General features: G+C 41.7%; 2 protein-coding genes across 8 annotated transcripts; one reads left to right on the forward strand and one right to left on the reverse strand.

Moving 5' to 3' along the window:
- Window positions 1-222: 222 nt before the first annotated feature.
- Window positions 223-3,949, reverse strand: mob3c (MOB kinase activator 3C). 2 transcript variants are annotated; one of them, XM_086116678.1, is made up of 4 exons: window positions 3,714-3,855; window positions 1,782-2,326; window positions 952-1,154; window positions 223-686 (listed from the first exon to the last, which is right to left on the reverse strand). In XM_086116678.1, the coding sequence occupies exons 2-4, from the start codon at window positions 2,197-2,199 to the stop codon at window positions 657-659; spliced, it is 651 nt and encodes a 216-aa protein (XP_085972804.1). In that variant the 5' UTR covers window positions 2,200-2,326; window positions 3,714-3,855; the 3' UTR covers window positions 223-656. The 2 variants fall into 2 exon arrangements, with proteins under 2 accessions (XP_085972804.1, XP_085972803.1); XM_086116677.1 differs by lacking the exon at window positions 223-686 and having other exon boundaries at window positions 706-1,154; window positions 3,714-3,949.
- Window positions 3,950-8,432: 4,483 nt separating this feature from the next.
- Window positions 8,433-27,676, forward strand: elovl1b (ELOVL fatty acid elongase 1b). Of its 6 annotated transcripts, none has more exons than XM_086114895.1 (10): window positions 8,433-8,568; window positions 18,621-18,725; window positions 20,471-20,582; window positions 22,980-23,073; window positions 23,548-23,738; window positions 23,852-23,932; window positions 25,405-25,461; window positions 25,612-25,717; window positions 26,110-26,246; window positions 26,871-27,676. In XM_086114895.1, exons 4-10 carry the CDS (start codon window positions 23,004-23,006, stop codon window positions 27,213-27,215), a joined length of 987 nt encoding a protein of 328 aa, XP_085971021.1. In that variant the 5' UTR covers window positions 8,433-8,568; window positions 18,621-18,725; window positions 20,471-20,582; window positions 22,980-23,003; the 3' UTR covers window positions 27,216-27,676. The 6 variants fall into 6 exon arrangements, with proteins under 6 accessions (XP_085971021.1, XP_085971018.1, XP_085971022.1 ...); XM_086114894.1 differs by lacking the exon at window positions 8,433-8,568 and adding an exon at window positions 18,327-18,469; XM_086114892.1 differs by lacking the exon at window positions 20,471-20,582.
- The last annotated feature ends 82 nt before the right edge of the window (window positions 27,677-27,758 follow it).

Below are 27,758 nucleotides of genomic sequence, written 5' to 3' on the forward strand. Positions count from 1 at the left end.
GTATTATCCACCTCTTTATACCTTTCATTGCCAGTCATTTACACTAAATAATCATTTTAAACTCATTTTGTTGAATGAGCAGGACAGCTCGGATTGGCTCCAGCATGCCTGTGACCTTGTGTGGATAAACGGATTAGAAAATGGGTGGATGGATGGATGGAAGAAGTCCCGGATAAGCGGTGGAAAATGGATGGATGGATGGATGGATGGACGAAGCCAGAATACCTGAAGCGAACCAAACTTCCCTTTATTCATATTTATTCTTTCCCTTTCAGCTGGACCATAACTCAGAGTTTCAAAAAACTTTTAAAATACAATATTTTACTCAATAAAAGTCCAAAAAGCTAAAAATAGCCTATAAAAGGCCAACCATAAATACATGCACAGGATGAAAGACGGGAGGAAAGACAGAGGAAATCATTAACCACCTCAGATTCAAATAAAAACAGCACCATTGTTACCTTGAGTAACACACATCTTGACACCACCTGAAAAAGTGGGGTTGGATCGTAAAAAAAAAAAAAAAAAAAAAAAAAAAAAAATTCACAGTGACATTCACTCACACCGCTCACATTGTAACATGTTACACATTAATGTGAAAAGTTCTTAGTTGAGAGTCCATTGAAGGTGAGCATTTTGTCTTCTTCATCTCTAGTTTAATTGCAAATCTTCTCAGTCATCTCTTTCTGTAGGACAACAAAACACAGGATCACATACATATATATATATATATATATATATATATATATATATACATATACAGTACATATAAGTGGTTCCTGATTTTATTTCATATCCCTAATTATTACACAGCCTAAGATTGTCAATAATGAAAGCCCAATGTGATGGATTTTATATCAGTCTCATTTCATGCTTCACGATTCCAGACATTTGACAATGACATTTTGATTGATCACATAACACAAGGTCAAGGTCACGCTCATGTCTCACCAGGGGCTCAAGTTCAGAGTGGTCGATGAGGTTGAACTCCGAAATGAAGAAGTAGTAGTGCTTGTAGCAGGTATTGATGTGGGCCTCGGCGCCCATGCTGCAGATGCTGTCAAAGTGATGGATGTAAACGTGCACAAACACCCTGAAGAGCCGGCTCAAGATCTTTTTGCACACCTGCTGGAAATTCTTCGGAAAAGGAACACCTGCAGTGGGGATGAAAAAAAAAAAGTTCATTCAGGGATTTCGGGGAACTATGACCTCTCTGAAAAAGGGATAATTTTCTTAATAGGACTCAATCGGGCAGCAGGATAGTCAAGTGGTCAGCACGCCGACCACATTTGAGAGGTTGTGGGTTTAAATCTTGGTTACAGATTCCTGTATGGAGCTTGCATGTTGTACTGGTGTTTTGCGTGGGTCTTCTCTGAGTTCCATGGCTTCCGCATTCCCAAAACAGTCATTTTAGATAAACTGAGGACTCAAATGTGCAGAGCTGTAAGCGTGACTTGTTGCTTGTCTATATGTACCCCGTGGTTGACTGGACACCAGTCCAAGGTGTAAGCTGCCTCTTGAACAAAGTCATCTGAGCTAGGCTGTAGCTCTAAAGAAAAACGGACGGATTAAATGCGGGGCTATTTCGTCGTGACAATATATCATCAAGCCCGATATTGAATGCAGTTGAGCTATTTGTCACGTCTGTTCATGCGACAAATTTGATTGCGTATAAACGTCAGGCTCATGGTTCAATGAACCTCATTCGAATCTGCAGCACATTAATGAAGCTTCATGAAACAGTTAGAATACACACATCCTGTAAGGCAGTTCTCACGCACCTATTCTGGTGGGGAAGATTTCCTCATCGTTGATAAGCGACTCTATCCAGTCCATCATCAGGTTCATGTACTTGAGAGCTGGCAGCTTGGTGGGTTTCCTGTAGTCGTCGCCGTCCTGCCACCTGTACTCGTACCGGAGGCCCCCGGACATAATGGGACAGGTGCGTTCGGTGCAGTACTCGCTGACCGTGCCGTAGATCAGGTTGATTCTGTTAAAGAAATCCACCACGTGCATGGCGACCCAGTCGTTCAGGCTCTCGCCCTCGGGCAGCTGCACCACCTTCCTCAGGTCAAGGCCGGACTTGAGCGAGGCTTGGGCCTTCTTGTACAGTTCGAAACGCTGGGTGCCGGGTTCAAAGCGTTTCCTAGGTCGGAACGTTTTGTCTTTGCTAAACACTTGACCCAGACACAAGGCCATGTCCTCAGCTGTTTGTACTCTCCAGAATTAGTGTTTTATAATCTTGGAGGCGACAGTTTCTGGCCTGGATGAGGTCTCAAGAGGAGAAATGCCCAGTCAAGTCCGGCGGCAGATGCTTGGATGTTTACTGTAAAGCACAAAAACATTTCAAGTTACATGACACAGTTTGTGGAGTGAATGAGGAATGTAATAAACATGTAATAAAGCCACTGATGTCAACTGCCAACCATATAGAACTCACAGCATGTTTTTGTTTGTTTTTTTCGCAATTAGTCTTTTGTGACGTATTCTAGTTTGAAAGCATTTGAGGCATCAACATTTTTTAGTGTTAAAGCGTTTGGTCAGAAACTGGTGTTTGTGGTTAAACCAACCATGTACTACTGCCAATTAGACTAAAGAAAAAAAAAGCTTGAAACAAACTTTTTTTGCGGTGGGGAAAAAAACAAGACTGTTCATATTTTGTTTTGGTAGATTCTATGCTTGTATCGTGACAGAACACAAAATTGTGCGGGTTTTGAAAGATGAGTCAAAACGCTTCGAAAAAAAACCCCAAAACAATATGCCACAGTCATTTAACCCACCAGAGCAGCAAGCATGTGTACCATTTGGCGTTCAATCAAGCTGAAGACTTCTGATAAATGTCAAACTTTAATCAAGCAGACACAACCTCAATAAACAGCATATTACATTTGATTATTTTGATTTGGCATTTGGAATACGCCACTTTTTTTGTGTGTGTGAACTGTCTTGGGTTTATCCTGTCTATGGTGAACTTTCCATTTGGATTAGAGGATGACCTCCACTGACTGGACTCTGTAGTCAAGTGACCTTGGGTGCAATCATCAACATTTGAGTGTAAAGTCACTCAATACAATTCCTAGCTGTTGTTCTTCTCGGGACCATTACTAGCAAACGTTTCAGTTTCTTTTTGAGTTCACAAATAAGTCAGTGTGCAAATGTGACAAGTTGTCCATACGTCACTGATAAAACATTTCAGACCCCCCCCCCCCGTCCCTGAAACCAATTCTACAGGAAAAAGATGATGTCATCGTAATGATCTGAGAGTGTGTGTGATCTGCAAAAGAGATCATTTTTCTTTCTCTCGCGACCAGTTGAGTGTGTGTGTGTGTGTGTGGGGGGGGGGGGGCGGGGGGAGTGTCAGTGTGACTATGCGGTCATGAGACAGCTCCACAACAAAAGAGCTCCGGAGAAGACTTTAAACATCAACCCAACAAACATGAACTCCCTTTTACTAGTGCACGAGTACAATAGCTAAAAAAAGAAAAACCACAAGTGGGCTCAAAAACTTTTGCCCCCCTGCCGTAGCCTCAAGCTGAAGCATGTCTGATCATGCACTCATCTAACGCATACTTCCCGGGTGTTTATTGACGCCACACGCTAAAAACAAACCCATTGAAGGCTTGCGTGGCGGAAACCAAAACACGGGCTTGGCGGTTTAAAGCAAGACCAGGACAAAAAGGACAGAATAGGGAAAAAGGCTGTTTCTACTGTACCTGGTTGCTGTCCTACAGCGGAGGCTCCACAATGTTGGCAAAAGCTTTGGGAGAGGCCGGAGTGAATTTCGGAGGGCAGCTCCCCAGCTGCTTTACCCCCTTCTCCTCCCCCTTATCTCCCCCCTCCTGCTCTCTCCCTGCCTCAAACAGACGTCCAACTTCACTCCGCAGCCTAGCACAACTCAAGAAAAAGTTGAACTAGTCGTGTGGTTTCTCTTCCTGCACATGATGTCACATCCTGACTTTGTCTTCTGGGTCTGCTCTTGCTACATATGCGAACGGAGGAGGGCCGGGAAAAGGACTTCTCTCATTCCTTCCTCTTTCTTTTTCCTTTGAGTTTTTCCTCATACTACCGGCCCATGGAAGACCGCCCGACCCCCCTTCTCTGGTGAAACTGGGCCCACATCTATGCGCCACAAAAGTACAGAGCAGAGAGCGCAGCAAATCCCACAAATATTTCAGAATATTTTGGCAGAGCGGGCTGCTCTTTCATGGCAACGTATCATTTAAATGCTTTTGCCTCTTTAAAATGCTGTCATGGAAGCCAGCATAAATGGGGTTTTAGTCAAAAGTTCATCGTGGGAACAGGGTTGTCTGGTCAAGCGTATCGTCCTCTCCGAAATATCGGCTGAAATATCACGTTTGTATTTTCTGAGGTTCAATTTCAAGTTTAGTAAATGTTTTGGACGATTTACAGAGAGTGGTAAGGAAGCAAAAATACAGTGGTGATCCCGAGATAGGAATTTAAGTCATTCTTGTAATCCATAAAACTCTGCTGTCAAATTATCTTCCCCAATGGTAATGAATGGAAATGCCACGATTCTTGTCTTTTTTTTTCCAGATTATCAAAAATTTACTTTTTCCTCTTGTATTAAATTACAGGACAGGATTGGTGCTTTACATTCAAGAGTTAATCATCCATCCATCCATCCATTTTCCGAACCGCTTGATCCTCACTAGGGTCGCGGGGGGTGCTGGAGCCTATCCCAGCCATCTCCGGGCAGTAGGCGGGGGACACCCTGAATCAGTTGCCAGCCAATCGCAGGGCACACAGAGACGAACAACCATCCACGCCCACACTCACACCTAGGGACAATTTAGAGCGTCCAATCAGCCTGCCACGCATGTTTTTGGAATGTGGGAGGAAACCGGAGCACCCGGAGAAAACCCACGCAGGCCCGGGGAGAACATGCAAACTCCACACAGGGAGGCCGGAGCTGGAATCGAACCCGGTACCTCTGCACTGTGAAGCCGACGTGCTAACCACTGGGCTACCGGGCCGCCCAAGAGTTAATCAGTACGTATATTTTTATTAAAGTGTCTGTACCTCTACTTAGGTACAGATAACAGAATGTGAATAGAGATATTGCTGATACTTGTGTTGGCAGCTTTTTTTTCCAACACAGAAACCAATACAATTGGTAATATCTCAAAATGCCCACTTGGGGGCGTCCTGACTCTTGTGAAAATCATTTACAGTATAATAAGAGTAATGCTTCACCAAAATGTCAGGCAACTCCTCCTCAATGTTTTGTTTGTGCTACCTCTTGCAAAGTTTGCTTTGGTAAAGCATTTGTATATGGAACAACTTTATGCTGCTCGGCCACCAAAATGTTACGCTTGTGGTTGTGGCAAAAAAATAATATATATATACAGTATATATATATATATATATATATATATATATATATATATATATATATATATATATATATATATATATATATATATATATATATATATATATATATATAAAATTAAGTTGTTCATAATTACAAAACAGATTAAATATACAGCGGGATGGAAAGTAGTTTTCTATCACAAGAGTTATACTTCACCTCAACGAATTTCTTCTTTTGGGGTGCTGTCAAAAATAAAGTACTGTACATGCAATGAACCCACACACCATTGATGATATTCATAAATGACAAATGCCAAGAAATAACTAATCAATTCACTCGGCCAGAGAATAAACTTAAAGGGGAAGTCGGTTCACCTGGAAGCTGATCCGTGAATGGTTGTTACCTGAGCCCTGAGTAACAATTAACAGCATGTGGCAAAATGGCCGCCTTCTGAGATGGCTAAAAACGGGTGGATTTTGCCGCTTAATTCATATTCCATAAATGCAATATTAATCAGAACGGCGTGTTTAGAATAGTGGAGGTGCATAGAACATATTAGCATAAAGAAAATTTTGGAGTTGACTTCTCCTTTAAAATAAAGATACCATCTGATTGCCAAATGAGAAAAGCTATTAAGGTATAAGTTATTGAGATACAGTCGTTGTATAATTAACAACTTATTCACTCCCAAAGACGTTTTTAAACATCTTTTCAGACTTGGTCCAGAATTGGCTGGTACTGAATGAGTTAATGTTATGCATATCCTTACACAGCCTCCTCTAAAGCAATGCATTTCACTCTAGGAATGTGGCCATTGCATCACCTTCACCTTGTTTACTTCAGTAATGACTCCACTTCCAAAAGGCCAATTGAAAAATTATATGATCTCATTCGAAGAACTGTCAAGGCAATGCGGATGCATGACATAGGCCTGCCGTAGTCGTTTGCTTCATTGCAAGATAAAAATGTGACACATGCGGAAGTCGAACAGGTCGGGCCTCAGCTGTCAGGTTGACAGGGAAAGCACTACAAAGGTAAGCGTGGTAAAAAACACACGGCCTGACATGTTAATTAAGGACAGCTCAATCCTTTGCTCGGAATCAAACGCATGTTTTGACTTTAAGGCATTAAAGAAAATATCTATTCATGACGATAAATTCATGAATTCACTTTTCTTTTTCGCTTGTTTACATACAGGCTGAGGGTGAGCTGGAGCCCATTCCAGCTCACATCGGGCGAGTCGGTTACACCCCAAACTGGTCGCAAGTCAGTCGCAGAGCACATGGAGGTCAGCATCCAATCTCCCATTCAAGTCATGCTGCAGTTGAACTTAAACTTCACCTTTAATTTACTTGTCCCTTGCAGGCAAGGGGTGTCGTGAAAACAATCTTGAGCAGCAGCTGCTTTCAACTAAACTGTCTTAAATATGTCAAGCATGTGGTGCGAAAGCTTCGTTTAAACAGTGCATCTCTGTTAGACATCCGGTTGGGATGTTGTTTGACAGACAAGTACAAGCAGGCTTTTATCCTCGTTTCAGACCAGGTTCTGGGATTTTTAATGAAACCAGAACGGGCTGCTAGGTGATCATCCTGTTGAGTTGATTGTCCCACTTTTCTAGGCTTCTATGGCAACAGGCAGAGCATGACATTGTGTTCAAACATAGGGTTGGGTGATTACTTGGAGTGCATTTGTCATGACGATCCTTTATTTTATATCAATTTATTTAGCTAAACTTTTGACCCCCCAAGATATTTCCTTTTTTTGCTGAAATCGCCTTGCCTGACCACATGTTAGAATGCTATATTGTCCAATGTTAAAATACATGTTTTGGGAAACGATATATACAAAACTTTATTTTCTGATTCCTGTCTTTATATAGTTATCTATATATTTGCGTGTGGATGCATGTGTGTATAAAGGTTCTCCAAAGCCCAAATTCTTCAAATTAAATTTAAAGAAACATAAAACTCAGAAGCAACTTGAAGCTTATTTATACCAATTTATACCTGGTGTGCATCTCGCACAAAAGTGGATTCAATAAATATCTCAATACATGGGATGCCGGTTCATATATGAGACACAAAATGAAGGCATTATTTTTAAAAAAAACGTTGCACTTACCAACCAGTCATATTCTCGTGCACTTGTCATCGCTTTAGCGCCAATGATTTGAAAGAGAAAAAATTTATAAGGAAATTGCGCCATCAACAATAACAAAATCTTGCTCGTATTGCTTTGAGACTGTGGGTGTTGTTGTACACGCACAGGCAATGATGCAATGCATTTAGTAACATTAACCAATTGGAGGGCTTCCTCCAATTATGTGTTGATTTTAATTATGACTTCATTCAAATGACTTTGACACTTAGGGTACTTGCTTCATTTTACGGGCATGTGTATCAAGTACAACTTTATTGTCAAATGTATACAGCACAGATGAAATTTCCTCCCTCTTAAATGACAACAGTGAATTGAAAATGTCAGGGTAAATTGTTAGCCTGTCCTAGCTGACTTGATGAGAATCAGGTTACATCTTGTATTGGTCATCAGACAATTCTAGGGCAAATAAATTCAGAGCTGTGAGGCAGACTTTCGATTCGGCCCCTTGCTGCATTTTGCTGGTGGTGGCTTGTTGGGGGCCTTGACAGTCAGCTGATATTGATCCATAGCAGTTACACAACTGGAGACTCTTTAGGATTTGGGAATCTCCCTAATACTGCCCCCACCTCCATTGCTAGCAGACTTTTGATGTCAATTATCGAATAAAAAGATCTCTTTGCTAATCTATCATCCTGTTTGGTTTTTTTCTTGTTCTTGTGTGGGGCACCAGAAGTGCACAGCCCTACTAGTGCAAACCTGTATTACTAATGCGGACAAAGAATGTACTAGAATTAGATCATATGTCATAATTCCCAATGCCACCTGAACGGTTCAGGTGACAATTTATGGTTCAGGCTGAACCATTATTGAGCGTCGCTACTTTTTGTGACATATTCGTTTGGCAGTAAAGTTGTCAGTTGATGACGTAGAAAAAGGGCGACTCAAAAAAATGAGCGTCAGTGAGTTTGACTCCACCTTTTTCTGAGTGCCTTCAAATGCATTCTGCTTCTTCCCCGGCTGCAAAGATTGATGCGGAAATGAACAGGTTGAGACTACTTGACACACGCGTCGGCCCACATTAGTTTCGACAGTCTCCGCTGGCTTTATCTGACCCTGTGCCCACCCCCCAAAAAGTGAGTGAGTTCTTAACAAGTCATGAAAAGACTTCCTAAATGTCCACGTTCCGAGTTAAGTGCAATTACATCTCCGCCCGACCAATTGTAAGCAGCGCCGCACTCACTTGCTTAAACTCGCTGTAAATGTGTTTTGTGTATTTTGCTTGATGTGAATGTAAAGTATTGTGAGATTTTGTGGCTGTTATGTGTGACATCGATTGTGCTTTGTACCATCGCCCGTCGTCATCGGTTTGTACCTGTAGCCCCTCACAACCAGTTTATTGACGCCCTCTTTATTGTCACTAGTCGGTTGAAAGAAGTTGCGTCCATCTCAACTGTGTGTATAGGTTTGGTTAATAGTAAGGTGTAGTTAATTGTAGTATCTAGTGAAACCATCTAAAAGAAGCTATTTTAAGAAAAACTTGGTGCTATGGAGTACATATTGCTATTAAATGATTAAAGCAAATATATCGAACTTTTAAAGTTAAATTCAATTGAACTGTAGTCAAGCAGTGGGTTTGTAACATGCCACGAGTGTACAGGTGTCAAACTCAAGGCCCCCAGGCAGATTCGGTCCACCGAGGCAAATGATGTACATTGACTTCATGTTCCTCGTTAAAATACCCCAAATTGCAAATTGGATTTTTGACTTTTAATGACGTTAAGATATTGCAAGCATTTTTGGGTGGGGTGGGGGATCACCAACCCTCCTTTCAAAATAAATTGAAAAGAACAAAAACTTTTTTTTTTTTTTTACTGGGTTCTGATATCAAAGGTAATTCGTAATTATTAAGGGGTAACAAAAACGGGTCTGAATCAGATTTTTTTTTAAAAAGATGCTAGTACATCATATCGAAGTGATTTGAATAGTTCCATTTTAACCTGTTTGGAGTTTGGTCATGTTACATTCGCATGCTGAGCCGTGACTGGTTGATACCTGAGCCTTGAGCAACTGTGATGTAATTTTCAATTGACAGCAAATGGCAAATTGAATACATAATAATTGGTGGATTTTCCGCCTTAATTCGTATTCCACAAACGGAGTATTAAACAGAATGCCGCACAGAACATATTGTAACAATTATTTTTGACTTGACTATCCTTCTAAGGTATCTCAATATATTTTAGAAGGATATGAGATATAAGAAATGGCACATTTACAGTACTGATAACTTATTGTATGGTATTTTGTTGATTGTCAACGTGAGTATATATTTTTGAGAAAACGGATTTTTGATTTCGATTTCGGAAAGTTGTTGTCGTAACTACTTTTTCCACCCCTCTTACCTCATGTCCTTAAAACCCTCTTTTCTCACGTCATTTGGAAGTAGTTCAAACCCTGCAATTTTTTTTGTTTAAAAATGGGCCTATTTTCAAGTTTTGCATCGTGTATTGCCTGTGGTGTTTGATGATGTAAAGCATGTCGTTTACATAGCAAACTATCGCAACTGTTGGAAGTTGATGTTGGTTTCAGTTTTTGCCAGAAATAAATAAGTAGCAGGCCCAAATATCCAACAAAGGACTGTATGGTGAGTTAAGGTTTAAACTCGATTTGGTTTATTTATTGATTTATTTTTACATTGAGTTTTAATAGGCATAGACAGATAGAAAGTCATTAAGTTGGCAGGCCTGACTGTACTTTTGTAGACTAGCTCCTCTCTGATCACAGTCATGTTGTGAGTGCAAGTAGTGCACATCAGCAAAGATGCACTGAAAAAGCCAGTTAATTAAAAAAAGAGAGTGAAAGAGTGAGTGAGTGAGTCCTCCTGATCCTCTTTAGAGAATTAAGCAGCAGTGTAAACAAATCTATGCAGCACACCTTTTGAATTAAGTCTGGACTGTCAGCAATTACACAAGCTCATAAACCGGTGAGCACGCCATATTGGACAAATGGCTGGAAAATAACCGAGCCATTCTACATTGTTTTTTTGCCGCTAAACTTTGAGACTTTTTAGGACCCTGTCAATACACCTTTGATTTAATTTCCTGTGACAGGAAGTCAGACCAGTGGAGGCGTGTGTTGACTCAGGCCTGTTGAGTCCGTTGCAAATTGTTGACAAGGGAAAAAAGTCTGCAGTCAACTGGAGCCAATTTGAGACTTTATATTTTGTTTTTTTTTAAGCCTTTCAACTATTTCATGATTAAACAGTAGGTGGCAGAGAACGAATGTGGGATGTCCCGATCACATAATTTTATTTTTATTTATTTTGCAACCAGCTCAGAATCAGTTACTTAATTTGAAGCATCTGTTAAAACCGTGTCCCTAACCCACAATACCTCGGCAATGCATTCAGAACAAAAAAAGAGAGCACAACCCTCTCGTCTCAGCAATTTTAATGTTTTTATTTTTGGAATAAAGGCATCCCAATATAATACCTTGATGTGGTTACAGTCTGGTGCAGCCGTGATTCCATTCGGATTGGGGTAACCTTAGAACAGCTCCTTGTGGGACTCCAGTAATTCCAAGTATCAAGACACAAATACATTTTGAGTGGCAGGAGACTTGACTCTATTTTCCTTAGTGAGTCACACAAAAAATAAAAAAAGATGTGGCAGGCCGGATCTGGCCTGTCCCCCTTGAGTTTGTAACATGTGTCCTGTATTACGCAGAGTACATAACAAATAGTCATTTACAAATGAGAGAGACGAGGCTTTAGGCTTCGCTACACTAAGCTCAATACCAACTCTGTTACTGCCATTGTATTTCGGTCTATGCCCGTGCCTACTCGTATGTTGTTAAACCTGTTGTTGTGTAAACACAGTGCGGGGGGGTGGGGGGGGGGGTATTAAGTACTTCCGGCTTGGAACTCACAATAGCCGTACATAACCTAATGTTTTTTTCATCTTGGCAAACATGACCCACAAAATGGCTTTGCGTGTTTACTACTTCTCGTTTTGGGGCCACTGAACCCAAAAGGTATTTCACAAAGAAATACCGCAGAAAGTCTCAACAACTTTGCGGTGCAAAATTGTCATGTGATAAAATCATGAGTTTTTTTTTTTTAAAGCAATTTTTACATGGAAATTAGATCAAAGTTCACCTTGCTTAAAGCGCAGTGTACACAAAGCGAAGACATGACGAATGTTGTTCGAGTCATACCAAGAGCCTTGCGTAATCCGACGAGTCAACCAGGTTAGGTTTGCACTTTCCCCCCGTTTGTTGTCTAATGAGTTGGATGTTCATGGAAAAAGTACTGTATTGTTTTAGCTTTGGGGTTACAGTTGTCATGTGTGTACCCTTGACACATACTTTCAAAGTTTGAGAACATACCTCCACCTTTTTGGTTGGGGAAAAGGTACGGTCACATTTATACAAATTTAACAAGGCTCTTGTCTTTCCAGGTACTAAAACGTCTCATTTTCAGAATATGTCAAGTAGGCATGATGCAATATTAGATTCCGACAGTATGATAACCGCAAGCAGAAATTTTGCGGTATCACTGTACTAAAATTACAATTCTAAAATTAACTTGTTTTTTAAATAGTTTGAATAAATAAACGGCATTTTCCCCCTTGACTGAACTCTATTTTTAAACAAAATTTAGTACACAAATGTGCGGCATGGTAAGTTTAAATAGATAAATGATTAAATGCAATTCAACATGCTTGTGTTTTAACAGTGGCCCCTGATGAGCTAGCTTTAGCACAGACCCATGGGCTACTCATGTTGCCCTTGGGGCTCACTAGTACCTGCTGGTACCCACTTTTTTTCTCCTCCTCCCGGAGCAAAAAGGCATCTGTGTTTTGCAGTGTTTGGCCTTGCTCCCTCCCTCTCTCCTCTCAGTGCAGAGGAGGAGAAAAAAATAGTTAATTGGAGTTAATTAATGCCAAAGAGGCGCCCTTTAATTCCCCCCCACCCCAAGCAGCCAATCATATTGCACCCTGCTCAGAAGTCCCCTCAGAAAAGAAAAGAGCAGCTCATCACCAGTCACAGCCAATATTCTTACTTATTGAAACGTGGACTTTTTAAAACTAAACGTCATATGTTGTTCTAATTGTGCAGTCAAATTTTGTTGAGCCAAGGCACATGGAAAAAAAAAATCTCAAGGGACACCACCAAACAAAAACATCACAAAAAGTGGATACACAGGTCAATTATGTACCTTCTGCTTTCTACTAATGGAAGGGCTTTGAATTGTTCTGCCTGTCACTGCACGTCGCTGGCATAGAATGGACATAAGAACATTGTTTGAAAATAAATGAGGGGTGATAAAGTCCTTGATTAATTTAGGTATCTCGTTTTATTTAAAAGAGGTTAAAAAAAAAAGCTCTGATTACAACATATTGGAAAGAACATTTTTGAGGTGACTTGCCGTTAAAGAAGGGCACTCCCACATGTTTACAGATCATCGTTGCATGAAACTTGGACAGTTGAAGTGATAAAGCCACGGATTTGTTTGCATTTTTGTTGTACTCAGATTTGTGATGTACTGATGGATGTTTACGCCACGCTTGATTGCCAAAATCTAGTCCGTTTTGCGAGAATTTATCCCCACACTCCACGTACAAAGCAAATGACATAAGTCCAAACGACGAGACCTTAAAGATAAACTTTAAAATATTTGAATGAAACTTTTTGACAATTTAGAATCGGTGAATGTGCAAAAATATTCTCTTGGGTTTTATGTTATGACAAGACAGTTACCAAACATCCATCCATCCATTTTCCGAACCGCTTAATCCTCACTAGGGTCGCGCGAATAAAAGGCGCAGTCCCCCCCCCCCCCCCCCCCCCCCCCCGAGCCGCCGCCGCCATCCCAAATATCCTTGAAAGAGACATGATGAGAGATCATCCAAATGTTTTTTTGTACAGGGTAGCCACGCCCACACATTTCCGGCTTTTGGCTTGGTGCCAAACATCTGGATATCGGTGTCATGCAAATTGACTCACACCTGCTGAAAGGCAGTTTCTCCGCCATCGGGCATGAGCTCATTCACAAGGATGCAGCAGTGCACCTTTGTTGTCTATGGAAAGTTCCAGTCATGTGAATCATAGGAGAGAGAGGGAGAGAGGGAGAGAGGGAGAAACCTGTGGAGGAGGGGAGGGAAGGTATGGAATTGGGAGAATGAGACCGGTAAAAGGTGAAGGGTCACCCCCTTTCTGAAAAAGGTTGGGGGATGGGGTGAGGTTGTCTCTCAACCGCCCACCCGCAGCGGCAGCGGCACCTTGCACCCACCCTCACCCAAAACATGAAACAAAGGAGGGCGAACATGTGCGACATTCCAGTAAGATGGGTGGGGGGGGGGCTGTAATAGTAAACTACTTGAGTACAGAGTAGTCACTGTCCTGTTAATGCACCTCATTTGCATACTCCAAACTTAATTTTATTCAGTTTTTAACTTTGGCTCGCCCTGGATGGTTTGCATTTGAGGCCGCGTTGAATAATGTGTTTATTATGGGGTGGCGTGATTGGAAAAAAACCCCATTTATTTTAAATACATTTTTAAATTTGTTTATTCCGTCTCTCTGGTAATTGTGCAACCAACCGTGGCAGTAAATCGAACTCACTGTGAACTTTGTCATCACATTTAAGAAGTTATTGTAAATTCAACAGGCGTCACTTTTAATAAGTTGTTCTAAATGACACATCGATTGGTATTGACCTTGGTGCGCGAAAGCATCCCTAATTTGCAAAGGGATTATCTTCAAACTCTTCTTTGTAAACATTAGAGAGCGTTTGTGATGTTGTGTTTTATTACACAGCTGCGGTAGGAGCCGGTAGGGGAGAGCAGGTAGTATTTCTTTATTTCTTTTCTCGTAGCGACAAAAGCGGGAGAGCAAGTTTTGTTGACATTGACTCGCGAGCAGCGTCGAGTGACACCAGCTTGTTACTGCTCATTTTGACTTTGGTTCCATCCCCGCTAGCCTCAGGTGGCACCTTAATGCGTTTTGTCCTCTCACCGGTTTGATTTATTGAGTTTTCAGGTCGCTAATTACTTTTCAGTGTGCGTTCACCACATTAAATGTTTTTTGGGTTTTTTTTGTACATCCCTGACATTGCTAATGTTTTCTGAAATTTTGACAAACGTGCAAATGATGGTGTCATGTCATCATATATTCTGCAAAAATATGCACGCACGTAAACATTTGTTATTTATGTAGTTTGGCCTATGGTACATATTGAATCTTCTTTGTCTTGGCCAGGGGGTGTCAAACTCATTTTTTGTCGCGGGCCATCTTATAATTACCGTTTCCCTTGGTGGGCTGTGATGACTGAAATGATATAAAGAAGTCAAAAATAACGTTTTATTCAACTACTGTTTGAGTAACTGTTATAAGGGGTTTGGTAACAAGAAAACGCTTACGATATGTCACTGATTTATTAAATATGAAAATTTGAAATTTTGGTACACATTTTAGCAAGTATCATGGAAGTTGTCATCTTTGATTTGCTTTCGCGGGCCATTTAGAATGATGTGGCGGGCCAGATCTGGCCCCCGGCCCTTGAGTTTGACACAGGTTGTCGAAGATGACATGTCGTACTACTCATAAAGTATACACATTTTTAAATAAAACAGTTTAGTATTTCTTTCTAAAATATTTTCCCCATGCATGTTTAACTGATAATATGCATGAGATGAATACACCAAACTTGTACTGCAATGATTCCTGTCAAGTCTCATCCACCAACCCATTATAACTTTATGTTCACTGCATCATTCGATGAGATCCAGCTCTCTAATCACCTCTGTGGGTTCTGATTTTTACAACTATAAGGTTCAAAGGTCATTTTAAAATTTGGATTTACACTGAGGTATTAATTGAACAACTTGTTCGTCATTGTGGTTGTAGCTCGGCATTGATGTAGCGCAGTGCCGCGCTATGGTTAGCGTTTTCTCGTATTTGGGTTTGCCCCAATTCTACGCAACATGCATTGATGAATACGTTGTTAAATGAATACCTCACTGACATTGTCGGTCAAAATGGACCTGGGTGTATTCCATCTTCAGCACAAGTATTTCACATCATGCATCCACATCAAGGTCAGACTCCTCGCACGGGCATGGAAAATGGCGATGAATGTTTGCGCTCGCTGCCTCGACGCTTCAGCAGCACACGCCGTGATGTTTTGAATATCATGGAGTTGTTTCGCTTTAAGTGTAAAGCAATTATGACAATAGTTATTAGTATGGCAGGAACTCAAAAGTCTTTTAACTCCACACCCACTGCTGTGATTTGTACATTAGGTCATAGATGGGTTACTATCGCCGGAGATGGAGATGCATTGTTGCACGCAAACGTGTATCTGCAATACATCTTGTTACTGGAATTTTACTGGGTTCCGCATCTTTTGGCTTATCTGGGTTGCGGCGGAGGTGGCAACGGACAAAATATGGTCGTCGTGGCCTTGAGGGTTGGGCTGAATGATTTGTTTAGTTTTTTTCTTTTTTTTTTTTAAACACAATCACATGATCGTCTTTTTTTTTTTTTTAAAGCAGCACTCCTGACTGACCCTGAACTTGTTGTATCACATGTCTCCGACACAAACACCGTCTCACTCCTCTCCCGCCAAACTGACCAATCAGAAGGGACATGCTACTTGCGAGCACAAGAAGCTAATGCTAGCCGCTAAGCTAATGTTATTTTTTTGGGGGCTCAGCTGTACTGTCCACTTTTCACAAGAAGTCTGGCAACCATTGCAGCTACTGACGCATCAAATAAAACAGAATTATCCATTGTATATTTAATAAACAGCAAAATGTTCCAATTTAATTTCGTCAAGTCTGCTAGCTTCATGCGAAAGATATGTGAAACACCATTGACAGGATCATGAAAAGTAGCGCAGATGTTACCGAAATTATGTTTACACAGGGAAGGCAGCTTTATTGCTCTCGCGCTGAATTCTGATTTGTCTAAGTTTTTTTTTTTAACCTAACGTCGAGCTGTTCGTGAAAACTTACAATTCCATAAGCAGTCGCTTAAAAATCAAGGAATGGGGAAAGTGGAAATTCAGCCTTTGCAAAAGTAATATAATGACACTTGGAATGTTAATCAACAGTGAATATTTTGGAGTCCTGCTCTTTCATAACTACCTTTGAAAGCAAACCGCTATGGCATTTCTACTTCCTCTTTCAGGCCTTCACTTATAAGGTCGCCCATTTAAAGAGGCGTTGGCCTCACGGGGCGAGATGACAATCATTTCTGAAACGGTGCTGTCAGCGACTGCAGCACAGCACGATGATGTATTCTGCTGTCAGGTGCGTTGTGGTATTTGGAGGAGGGGCACTGGACCGCTGCCACTCAACCACCACCACCGCCAACCTACCCACCCGCAAACCCGCACCCCAACGGGGCTTGAGTGACAAGTCAAACCAGCCCAGTCGGTCTATGCTCAAATGCACCTCTGCACGTTTGTGTTTTTTTTTTTTTTTTGTCAAGTCCAGCTGTATTTACCTGTAAGCGCCGTTCTACTGTATCAAGCATTTTCTGAATCGTCTTTTTTTTTTCCCCCTGCACCGACAACTGAGCCGCCAAAGTGACACAAGGCGATCTTAAGAATGAAATTCCTATGCCTCTGCATGCATTGTTCCCCACGGTGGCTATTAAAGCTCTTCTAAAGAGGAGTCACAAATAGAAAATGCCACTATTGCTAGTCTACGACATGACTACTACTATTTCATATTTTGGCTTTTGACAACACAAGGGCGTGGCTTTGAAGTCAGATTTAAGACGTTACTCTCCTGACGAGGAGTAGTGAGGTGCCCCCCCCCCCTACCCCCAAAAGAAAAAGACTTTTAAGGCATTATTGCGCTATCCAGTCATGTAGCTGGGCATCTGTTGTCATCGAGAGTCATCATTGGCTATGCTCGCCAGCCCTCGAGTAAACATCATGGTTGGTTGGCGATGGCGTCCAGCTATGGTGTTGATCGTTCTGACAAAGCCAATATTTGTTCTGTTTGTGTTGGCAATTTTGCGGAGTCCATCAGCACAATCAGAAAACATGCACACCCAAAAAAAAATAAAATAAACGATAATGGTAGTGTTTATGTAATTCCTTGTAACCTGTTGCACGCCACCTATATTCGTCACATGCTCGATTATATTTTCTGAGAATACATTTTGTGGAATACAGATCATTAGTTAGGTCTGAAAATAGCACCCCTGTTCTCGAGAAAAACACAGTAATAACAGTTAAATAAAATGGAAAAAAAATAAATAAAAGGTTTTAATGCTTCAATTCATTTCATTGTGCTGCTCCTTCTGGTGCCCCCGTCTTGGCCACTGGAGGGGAGACCAAGTCGTAACAGTAAAGTCAAAACGACTTGAAGCCACTCAATCGGTTGCGATAACATGGCACAGGATAAAGAATCTATACTGTCCATCCGTGTGTGTTGCTTCACCGTTCGCGTAACCTCTGTTATATTTTAGCCAATTTATGACAATTTGCATATTTTGTTAGCATTGAGCTAACGTGATTGTTTTAAAATTACAATGCGTATGTTTAAAATCTCCCCCCACCCCCCCTTTTTAAAAAAAAAAATTCCCAAACTGCATTCTGCTACACTGCGAGGTAGATTTTATTTTTTTGATTAATTGTTCAGCCGCAGTACGTAGGGCAAAGGCCGCAACGAAATAGAACAATGGTTGGCCTTCATGATAGCGGGCGCCATTGATTCGCTTTATCTGAATAATATTAACCTCCCACCCTGTTGAGGACAAACAGGGCAACTTGAGAGCCAGGTTTCCGTGTCTGTGTGTGTAGGGTGTGGCCAGGAGAGTCGTTGTGTGGTGGGAGGAGAGATGCGGGGAGGGGAGGCGCTGAAAGTGAGGCCGTGGTCTCAGACCGGGCAGTTTCATTTGGCATGGCGTGTGTTTAAATAGGGTCGGACGCCGGTGTAACCACACACACCTTGCCTCCCTTGACTGTTGCTCTCACTCCCTCTTCCGTTTTCTGTGCTGGGTTATTCATCCACCGGGGTGAGTCAGGGAGGGCGGAGAGTCTGAAGACGGCTGTACCAGTCGCGTCTGTCGGTTGAAATAGTTTTTTTTTTTCCTCCTCCTTCATTGCCTCCTTCCCTCTCCTCTTTTCCACACACATGCTCTCGATCTCTCCCTCACCGCACTGCAGTTTCTACTCGCGCCGCACTCCAAGAGAGGGGCTCCCGAAGAGGATTCTCTCAACGCTGGCTTTAGGTGCATCCCGAAGCTGGAAAGTCCACTTTTTTTCAGCTGGGTAAGTCATTCGCTTGGAAGTAGAACTCACTTTGTGTGTACGGCGTCTTGCTTGAGCGCTGCTGTTTTTTTTTTCCATTTTATTTTCATGAAGTTGCTTCTCAGTCTGGTGCTTGATGTTCCGATTTTTGGCCTTTATCCCATGCAAATGGATACTTTGTACTTTGGGTGTTCCTTTTTTTTTTTTTTGACACTCCTCCCCAACTCTCATCCCTTCTCACTGTTTGTTCATCATTAACACTTCCCACCTTTTTTTTTTCCATCCTGTGATTCATTGACTCCGAACAGGAAAACGCTCCACTTTGTCTCCTTCACTCGATGTAAAACCGCCGCTTGGTTGTGGAGGCTGCGCTCAAACAAACCACGCAAAGATTTGTAACGCAACTATAATGTTTCTTTCTGGTTGAGGCACTGACTGGAAATGCTACAGAGATACTTTGTGATAGTATTGTGGGTTGGGGGGCGGGGGACAACAGACCTGAACACAACCTGCCCAATTAGAAATTTCTGTCTTCTGGTGCAGCGTTTCTTAAAGTTGGAATTGTTGCCCAAAATGGGTTCCTTTTTTGGGGGGGTTGCAATTTTCAGTAGGATTCTGATCAATTCGTTTAATCGTTGAGAATTGGCTCGATTGTGTGCACTTTGATTTGCTGATCAGTCGCATCTCTTGATGCGCTACTTGGCTTAATCCAGCAGATTTACTCTCAACGTGCTTTCGAAGAACAACATGACGTCAAGAACGGCAAATTGAGTTCCATCCGTGCCGCGCCACACCTCCTCCAAGCAGCCTTAATCCGCTCTGTACAACATTGGCATGGAAACACGAGTTCAGAACATTCAGAGGAGATTATAATGAAGAAAATATCGCATTTTATTGGTAGTCAATAAAAGGCATCAATTTTTTTTCCATCAACAAACAGGACACAATTCTTGGTATTGTGGTTTATTTTTTCGTTTTGTAGGGGAATGTAAATCAGCTTTACATTGATCAGAAATCGGAAGAGATTTTGAATTTTTCATGCAAAATCGGGTGGTGGGTTGTCATGTCATAATTTGTGGCTCGATCAATGACGTCAGTGATCGGATCCGCAAAATAACACATTCTCCAATATTTTTTGAGTTTGCTTTTATTTCATTGATCAGCTTTAAAATCCTGATCGCGTAAAGCCTATTTGTCAGTTTGAGTCCTTGGTAGGAATATTATTTCCATTTTTTTTTTTTTTTTTGGTTGAAGTCACTCCATTTACAATTCAGTGTGTGTGTGTGTGTGTGTGTGTAAGGCTATTTGTCAAGGAGGCGAGGACAGTTGGTGGTGCTGTGTCGTTTGCGTTGACTTGAAGTGGAAAAAAAGAGCACTTGAATTGGTTCTCAATGGCAAGTTTGATGGTTTTCATCAAGGTGCAGAGGCGGGAGGTTTAATTTCAATTTCCTTCAACTTTGATCTTTATCTGGGTTTCAGGGTGACACTCTTGTTGTTTCTCCCTTTCCTGGTTACGGTTGTCATGTTTGGGGGATTTTTTTAGGCCACTCAACGAAGCTCAGATAAGTCAGCAGAGCAAATCTCATATTGCTGCTAAAAAAAAAAATTATCACAAGTCCCAGTTAAGGGAGGAGCTCTACCTTCCTTTCAGTCGACCCTCGACAGTATGTGTGTTTTCTCCACCATTCAAAGCCAAGGTGTGTTTCCCCTCGGCCAGATGACGATTGATCATCTGGTGGACTTAACTGTGCAGCGTTTTTCCTCAGAACAAGACCTTGAAGTTTGCACTCGTCGCAGACATGAGGGTGCGCTTGCTGAAATGCGAGGCGCCCGCCCCAAATACCTCGCCGTTGCTCAAAAACAGCCACAGCGTTTTGTGTAAGAGTTTTTGTGAAATGTCATTTATCTGATGTTGTCATGCTACACACCGCCACTTGCGATAACGCTCGGGCGAAACTGCCGTCCGCGTAAGTTTTGACGAGTCGGCGAGAGAACTGACGGACATAAGTGTTTCTGAAGTGTGTGGGTCGACTCTGTATGTTATTGGATATTTGAAGGAGGTGGTACAAAGTTCAAGATGGGCGAAAAGTTGGCAACTCCTGCGTCAAGTATGGTGTAGCATCTTGGCTTTTGAGCACACCATCTGGCGAGTTTTTGAAATTGCTAGCTATATCCTGTTTTCAATTTTTGCTTTTTGTTGTAAGGTTAAAAAAAAAAAAAGAAATCATACATTGGTGCCTTGTGATGAGTTTATTTGGGCCCCCCCCCCCCCCCGCAGAAAAGGAAATGTTATTACAGTAATCCCTCGTTTATCACCGTTAGTGGGGACCAAACCACCTGCGATAAACGAAAATCTGCGAAGTAGCGACCAATTAACATATAAACGTTTTTTTTAAGTCCGCAAACAGTCGACGAGAAGCTGCAAAACAACAGCGAGTCACATAGAGCGATGCACTGAATCCGCGATAAACGAACCATGAAATAGCGAGGGATCACTGTACTCCATTCCGGCCGGCGTATGTTTTGTTATGTATCTTGGATATATGAAAAATAGCACTCTATATTATTGTATTTTATAACCAATTGTTGACGTAATTAAATTGGAATGTTCATTAGTTTTTGCCTCAATGCAATGGACATTGCATGGTTCCTTCTGTTGTGTGATGTGTTATGGCCAGTTGAGGGGAAGTACAGTACAGATGGACATAGAGGAAAAAGTTTTCTTTCCAAAAAAAGTCATTAAGCTGTAGTAAGAGTCGTTTTTTTTTTTTTTTGCAAAGGATAATGAATACATGCCTTTGAGGTTTGTTAAATCTCCGTTTGTTCCAATATGTATAGCTAATCGCTAGCCTGTTTTGCATCATTAGCGTTACGCTAAAAGGACTTGATTAGGGCTGTGCGGTTGTTTTTAAATACATAGCGTAATTCTTTTTGTTTTATGTTTAGTTTGTTAGTCAACTTTAACGCTCACTTTTTTTAACTTAAGGAAATAATAACGCCGCAACCTATATGCTAATTAGCCTTAGCGTTAAGGTAGCGGACTGAAAGGTTAAACTATATGGTTGTTTGCGTTTCACAGGATGTAAGTCTTTGTTTTATGTGTAGTTTGACAGTAATAGACAGCATTAAACCTCTTGGGGTTTTTTGTTTGTTGAAGTGTTCACTATCTGCCAAACAGTGTTTGTTGTTGAAGTAAGTTGAATTTATTTCACAGCCATCAGGTCACTCGTATCTCGAGGCACTACTGTACATGAGGGGGGTGAAAATATTTTTGGTTTCCTCACTCATCGATGCCTAACGCTCCAAAGAAATCATTTGTGCTGGCTGCGTTGCTGTGGGTTTTTAAATCGAAATCTTAACGCTTATCTATTGTCAATACTGAACCCGCCTTTGTTTGCCTGCCTCGCAACAAGGAATCGGCTTGTAATGATATTGGCTCAAGGAGGGCCGCGCTTGTGCGGTCGGTCATTGTTGATTGTACATCAAACAATGGCGCTCTCTGGCTCCACTTTTCAAAGGAGAACACACCACCCCGTTCTGTCCCCTTAACCGTCGAGGTTTACAGTACTAGCAACATTCCCGTGCTTCCCCGTATTTGTAGGCGGCACTCATTCCGCGCGAGTAAGGCCGCGGTGACTTTAAGCTCGCCGAGGAACTTTACTACTGTTTTGCCCTCAATAATTTGCCTGTCGGGATTGAGAGGTAAGGAAGCAGCCGGCATGGCCGCCGCTTGCCTCGGGGCGAGGCAAGCCGTCCCATTTCCCTCGTGGCCCCTCCTCGTCTGATGTCAGGCCATGTCGCATGAGCGCAGCCAGGCATCCTGGGATTTTCATTGGGGTTGTTTGGTTTGAGGAAGTACTTGGCTTGGGTAAAGTTGCATTAAATTCTTTATTTTTGTGTGCCAAAATGTCCGAAAGGCTTTTTTAAAATTATTTTTCTGGTGATGTCCCTTCATAGCAGCAACATTTGAGATGTTGGGAAATTCTCGTCACCTCAGTGAGGTTACTGTTTAATTTCCTAATGTCTGTGGAAATTGCAGTGTTGAGGAATGATTAACCCTTTTTTTTTTTTTTTATGAGGCGTGAACTTGACACTAATGCCAAGCATGTCACATGGTTCTGCAAAAGAAGCAGAAGTAACAAATGAGTGTAATAAGGAAACCGGAAAATAAGTCGACGTGGTTGTATTTTGTGTTTGTGGTGGGATTCGGTGAATTTGACTTTTGAGTTCATGTCTTTTATTTTCTCCCCCCTTTTAATTTTTTTTAAATTTCAGATAACTGGCGACAAACCGGCAAGCATGCTGCAGGAGATGAAGGAGTTTGGCTCACATGCCATGGATATATATGACTACCTCGTCGCAGGAATTGGTCAGTCTTTTTTTTTTTTGGTACCTTTTTAATTCACCTTTCACATAAAGTTTCAACTAATCAATTACTGGACAACTAATTGATGATCAAATTAATCGCAAATTATTTTTAGTAACTGGTTAATCGTTTAGAGACATAAAATTGTCCATATCCTTTGAAACAACCTTTTGACAGTCGATATTCTCAGATAGCCCTCGATGAAAGCAGATTACCATTATACCGAATCAAAATAAAACTGCTTGAATTTGACTTTTTTGCCTATTCCCTGATGGCACTGACCAAACCAGTAACTGAATCATTAAAAAAAAAAAGTGAATTTTCTGCACTGTCAATTTGAAACGTCTTGTTGTTGATTTTTATGTCAAAATGTTTCTTTAAATCTGAGGAATCGGCAGAATAATTAAATCCTAATCAACCATCCGACAGCACAGCAAATTCTGGTGGCATTCAGTGGCATTTTATTCCCCCAACCAGATCCTCGAGTGAAGAATCATTTCCTGATGCAGAGTCCTATTCCCATGACTGTCATTTTGCTGTGCTACCTGTTCTTTGTCCTCTACCTGGGCCCTCGCATCATGGCCAATCGAAAGCCCTTCCAGCTCAAGGAGGCCATGATAGTCTATAACTTTGCATTGGTAGCGCTGTCGATTTATATCGTTTACGAGGTGAGTCTTGCTTTTCATCCTCCTCTCCGTTCAAGCCGCACTTTTTTTTTTTTTTTTTTTGTCAATGATTTCAACTTGCCTTTTTTTTTTTTTGTGTGTTTTTTTGTTTTTAGTTCTTGATGTCCGGCTGGGCCACAACATATACTTGGCGATGTGATGCAATCGATGTTTCCAACAGCCCTCAAGCACTTAGAGTAAGTTCAGCTTTTTTTATTCCCAACCTATTCAAGTAACCATAGCTGGAATCACAAATGATGAGCCTGATTTACGAAGATCGCAAATAGCGTGCGTTAAATTGGGTGCTCGCATACTCACTCTTAGCAGTTGTAAAAGGGGGCGGAGACTGTCGAACTTACATATCCAATGGTTTTCATTACGTAAAGTTTGGGAGTGGATCATTCAAAACGTCTGACGTTGCCTTGCCGAACAGATAATATGGCACAGGAATCGGGGGGTTCCAGATTTCAAAAATGAGTGTGGAAAGGTCTCACCACTGCCTCTCATTTTGCCCGCGTTATGCTAGCACAGCATTATTTATTCATTTTGTTTTTGCCAATCAACTTGAATGTGTCTTTTCGCAAATTGCCGTGTGACTCCGATCTTGTCTGCTCTGCAGTCTCCCGCTGAGAAGGACAATTCTTTGGTGTTTGTTTTTGGTCATGAAGAAGATGTTGCCACAACAGCAATATAGATCGTATCAAGGATTTGCGCTAAAGTCACTCTTGCCGTTGACACGGCGTGAAAGGTGCCGAAAAGGCAAAGCCCCCCTCTCCTCTCACAATAATACAAAGCACAGCTGAACAACCCGGACGAACAAGCTTGCTCAGTGTTTAAGAAGTTATACATTCATGAAACGAAGTGCACGAGGGTCACAGTCCTTGAAATGTGCCGATATTTCTGGTTTCAACTCTAAATATGCCATGAACTGTGATCCCGAGAGTTTAATTTCAAGCTAACAATACCCTGAAAAAAAATTAATGGCTTCCCGGTGACTTAATTTCAAATAAACAGTTCGCCGTATCACATCACATGACTAGAAACGGATTCTTTATTTTATGTTCAAGAAGGCAGGTAAATAAAAATGTTGACGTCTTAATGTGCTGTAGTATGTAATAAAACCTCTTCTCATTGGTTGTTCGGCTATGTGGTCATGACATGACACGGAGACGCCCGCCATAATTGCGATATTTGACACGTTGGTATCGATACCGCGAACGCTGTATCACAATATCGATATTCGGTGCCATCCCTTACGGCAGGGGTGTCAAACTCCTTTTTGTCGCGGGCCACATGGTAGTAACGGGTTCCCTTGGAGGGCCGTTATGAATTTTGGGAAACCATACAAATGTTTCATCCCCTCCACATCTTACATACACAGCGCACAACAAATTGACGAATAACTCGTTTTAAAATCAGAAGTCAAGAATATTGACTGTTATTGTGGATTACATATGACAATTTGAAATTTTGGTTCAGACTTTAGCAAGCATCATGGAACTTGACATGCATGTTTTGCTTTCACGGGCCACATCAAATGATGTGGCGGGCCAGATCTGGCCCCCGGGCCTTGACTTTGACACCTGTGCCTTACGGTCAATCATTTGTGAGCGATGATTTAGATGGATCTCGGACATGATTTTGTCTTTTTTTGGGTTTCCCCTTCAAGATGGTTGAAGTGGCCTGGCTGTTTTGGTTCTCCAAAATCATTGAGCTCATGGACACCGTAAGTCACACATTTGATTTTATTTCTCACCGGCAGATACGTGGGGGGCCATAGTCAAGTTATGTGTAGAAACTCTTTTAAAAAGAAAAGGGAGCAAAAAAAATTGTATGTATAATTTTATTGTATTTTTTTTCCACTCTCCAATGATAGATGTTCTTCGTACTGAGAAAAAAGAGCGGGCAGATCACCTTCCTCCACATCTTCCACCACTCCTTCATGCCCTGGACCTGGTGGTGGGGAGTTGGCTACGCTCCCGGTGAGTACACGATGAACTCAACCTGGCTTCGATCGTGGACGTGACCCCGCGCTGCCCGCATACCGATCTGCTGCGATCTTGTCAAAGAGCCTTTGTCTCAAGGCGCTCTGGCCCCACTGATAACCGTTTTATAGTCTGATGCAAACCTGGTATGTCTCTTCACCGTTTTGCACGGAGGGGGAGGGGGGGGGCACTTTTACTGTGACTTAGTCCATAAAAATACACCGCAGGCGACTGTTGCTAATAGCCGAAACACAAATCTGTCTTTTGTATGTTCTTACAAAGTGCATCCAGAGGTGGACATGTTTATTTGAAGATGGATGGGGGGTTTTTTTTGGCCGCATCACGTTTGGGGAAACACAGGCTTATTTTTTGTGCGGTCGCAACCTCAGGTGGAATGGGATCCTTCCACGCGATGGTGAATTCTTCCGTCCACGTGATCATGTACTTCTACTACTTCCTCGCTGCGGCCGGACCTCGCTTCCAGAAGTTCCTTTGGTGGAAGAAGTACATGACAGCCATTCAGCTCGTACGTACTGCGTACTACTCTTCTCTTTCTCTTTTTCTTGTAACCTTTTTTTTAAAAAAAAAATTCTGCCCATTTTTCAATTTAAATTTTTTTTACCTTCTTGTTTTTTTTAAAAACATTTTTTAGTTTCCCTATTCTGATTTTCTTTTTACTTTGTCTGCCTTTTTCTTTGTCTTGTTTTTCCATTTGCTTTGCCTTGTTCTTTCATTTTTGCTATTTCTTTTTCTTCTGTCTTTACTTTTTTCCTGTTTTTTTGGGGTATAATATCTTTAGCTCAAACTGTCCTCGTGTTCATCTTTTTTCCTTTTATTTTTTGTCATTTATCTTATTCATTATCATTGTCCTTATTTTTCCCATTTACTCTTTTCTTTTTGTCTTGCTTTTTTCATCATATTCTTTTCCATCTTCTGTCTTCATCTTGTTTTTTTTTCTTCGTTTTGTTTTAATTTTTTTCTTTCTATATTCTTTTTTGTATTTTTTCTTTTTTTTTAATTGTCTTTTTTTGTTTTTGCTCTTTGCCGATCGTTTTCTTTTCCATCTCCTTTGGCTTTTTTGCGTCCGTCCTTTTTCACCGTCATCTCTTTAGCTCCTTCATTTATTCGTCTTCCTTTGGTCCCCCGACAGATCCAGTTCGTCCTGGTATCCCTCCATGTGACTCAGTATTACTTCATGGACAGCTGCGACTACCAGTTCCCCATGATCATCCACATGGTGTGGGTATACGGCACCTTCTTCTTCGTACTCTTCTCCAACTTCTGGGTGCAAGCCTACGTCAAGGGCAAGCGGCTGCCCAAGCAGGGCATCAAGACGTCTCAAAACGGCGCCGCCTCCTCCTCCGCCCCAACCGTGTACGCCAACGGCAAGCACCACGAGAACGGCCTCAAACACGGCACGTCCAACGGCACCAGCAACGGCTCGGCCCACCACGAAAATGGCAGCGCTCCCATGGGCAAAATGAAGAAGGCCTAAGGGGGGTGCCGGGGGGGCAAAGAAAGTCCCAAAAAATATGACCTCGCGAAGCCGTCACACCGATCACGGATTCCAAAGATGATTTTGGCTGCGTTTCTTGTCCTATTTTTAGTTTTCCCTGTGAAACGTGGGAGGGAGCGAAGTAGCGCAGTCCATGATTTCCACAAAGGGGGATTCCACATTTGGTTGGTTTGGTTGTCTCTCTGAGTTTTGGGGGGAAAAGCACAATGTATGAAGAGAAGATATTCACCGACATGCAAATTTAATATCACACTGGTTGCCTTTCACTTTAGAAGACGTGTCCTCGTATCACCCCTTTGTGGACAGATGACTGTACACAAGACTTGAAAATACTTTTATCTGTAAATAGTTTTACAACAAAATAACTGTATTGGTAAGGCTTTCTACTTTCTAAATTGTGTAATTTAAAAATAAAATGCCAATAAACCATGCTATAATTATCTTGTGTGTCTTTTTCTTTTTTTTTGCCGGTGACGAGTTTGTCGTGTAGCCATCATGTCATCATCGCAGCCGAGTGTGTCA

The sequence above is a fragment of the Hippocampus guttulatus genome, chromosome 7 (assembly GCF_054856545.1).
Source record: "Hippocampus guttulatus isolate MCC_2025c chromosome 7, RoL_Hgut_1.0, whole genome shotgun sequence".
In the NCBI taxonomy this organism is placed as follows: domain Eukaryota; kingdom Metazoa; phylum Chordata; class Actinopteri; order Syngnathiformes; family Syngnathidae; genus Hippocampus; species Hippocampus guttulatus.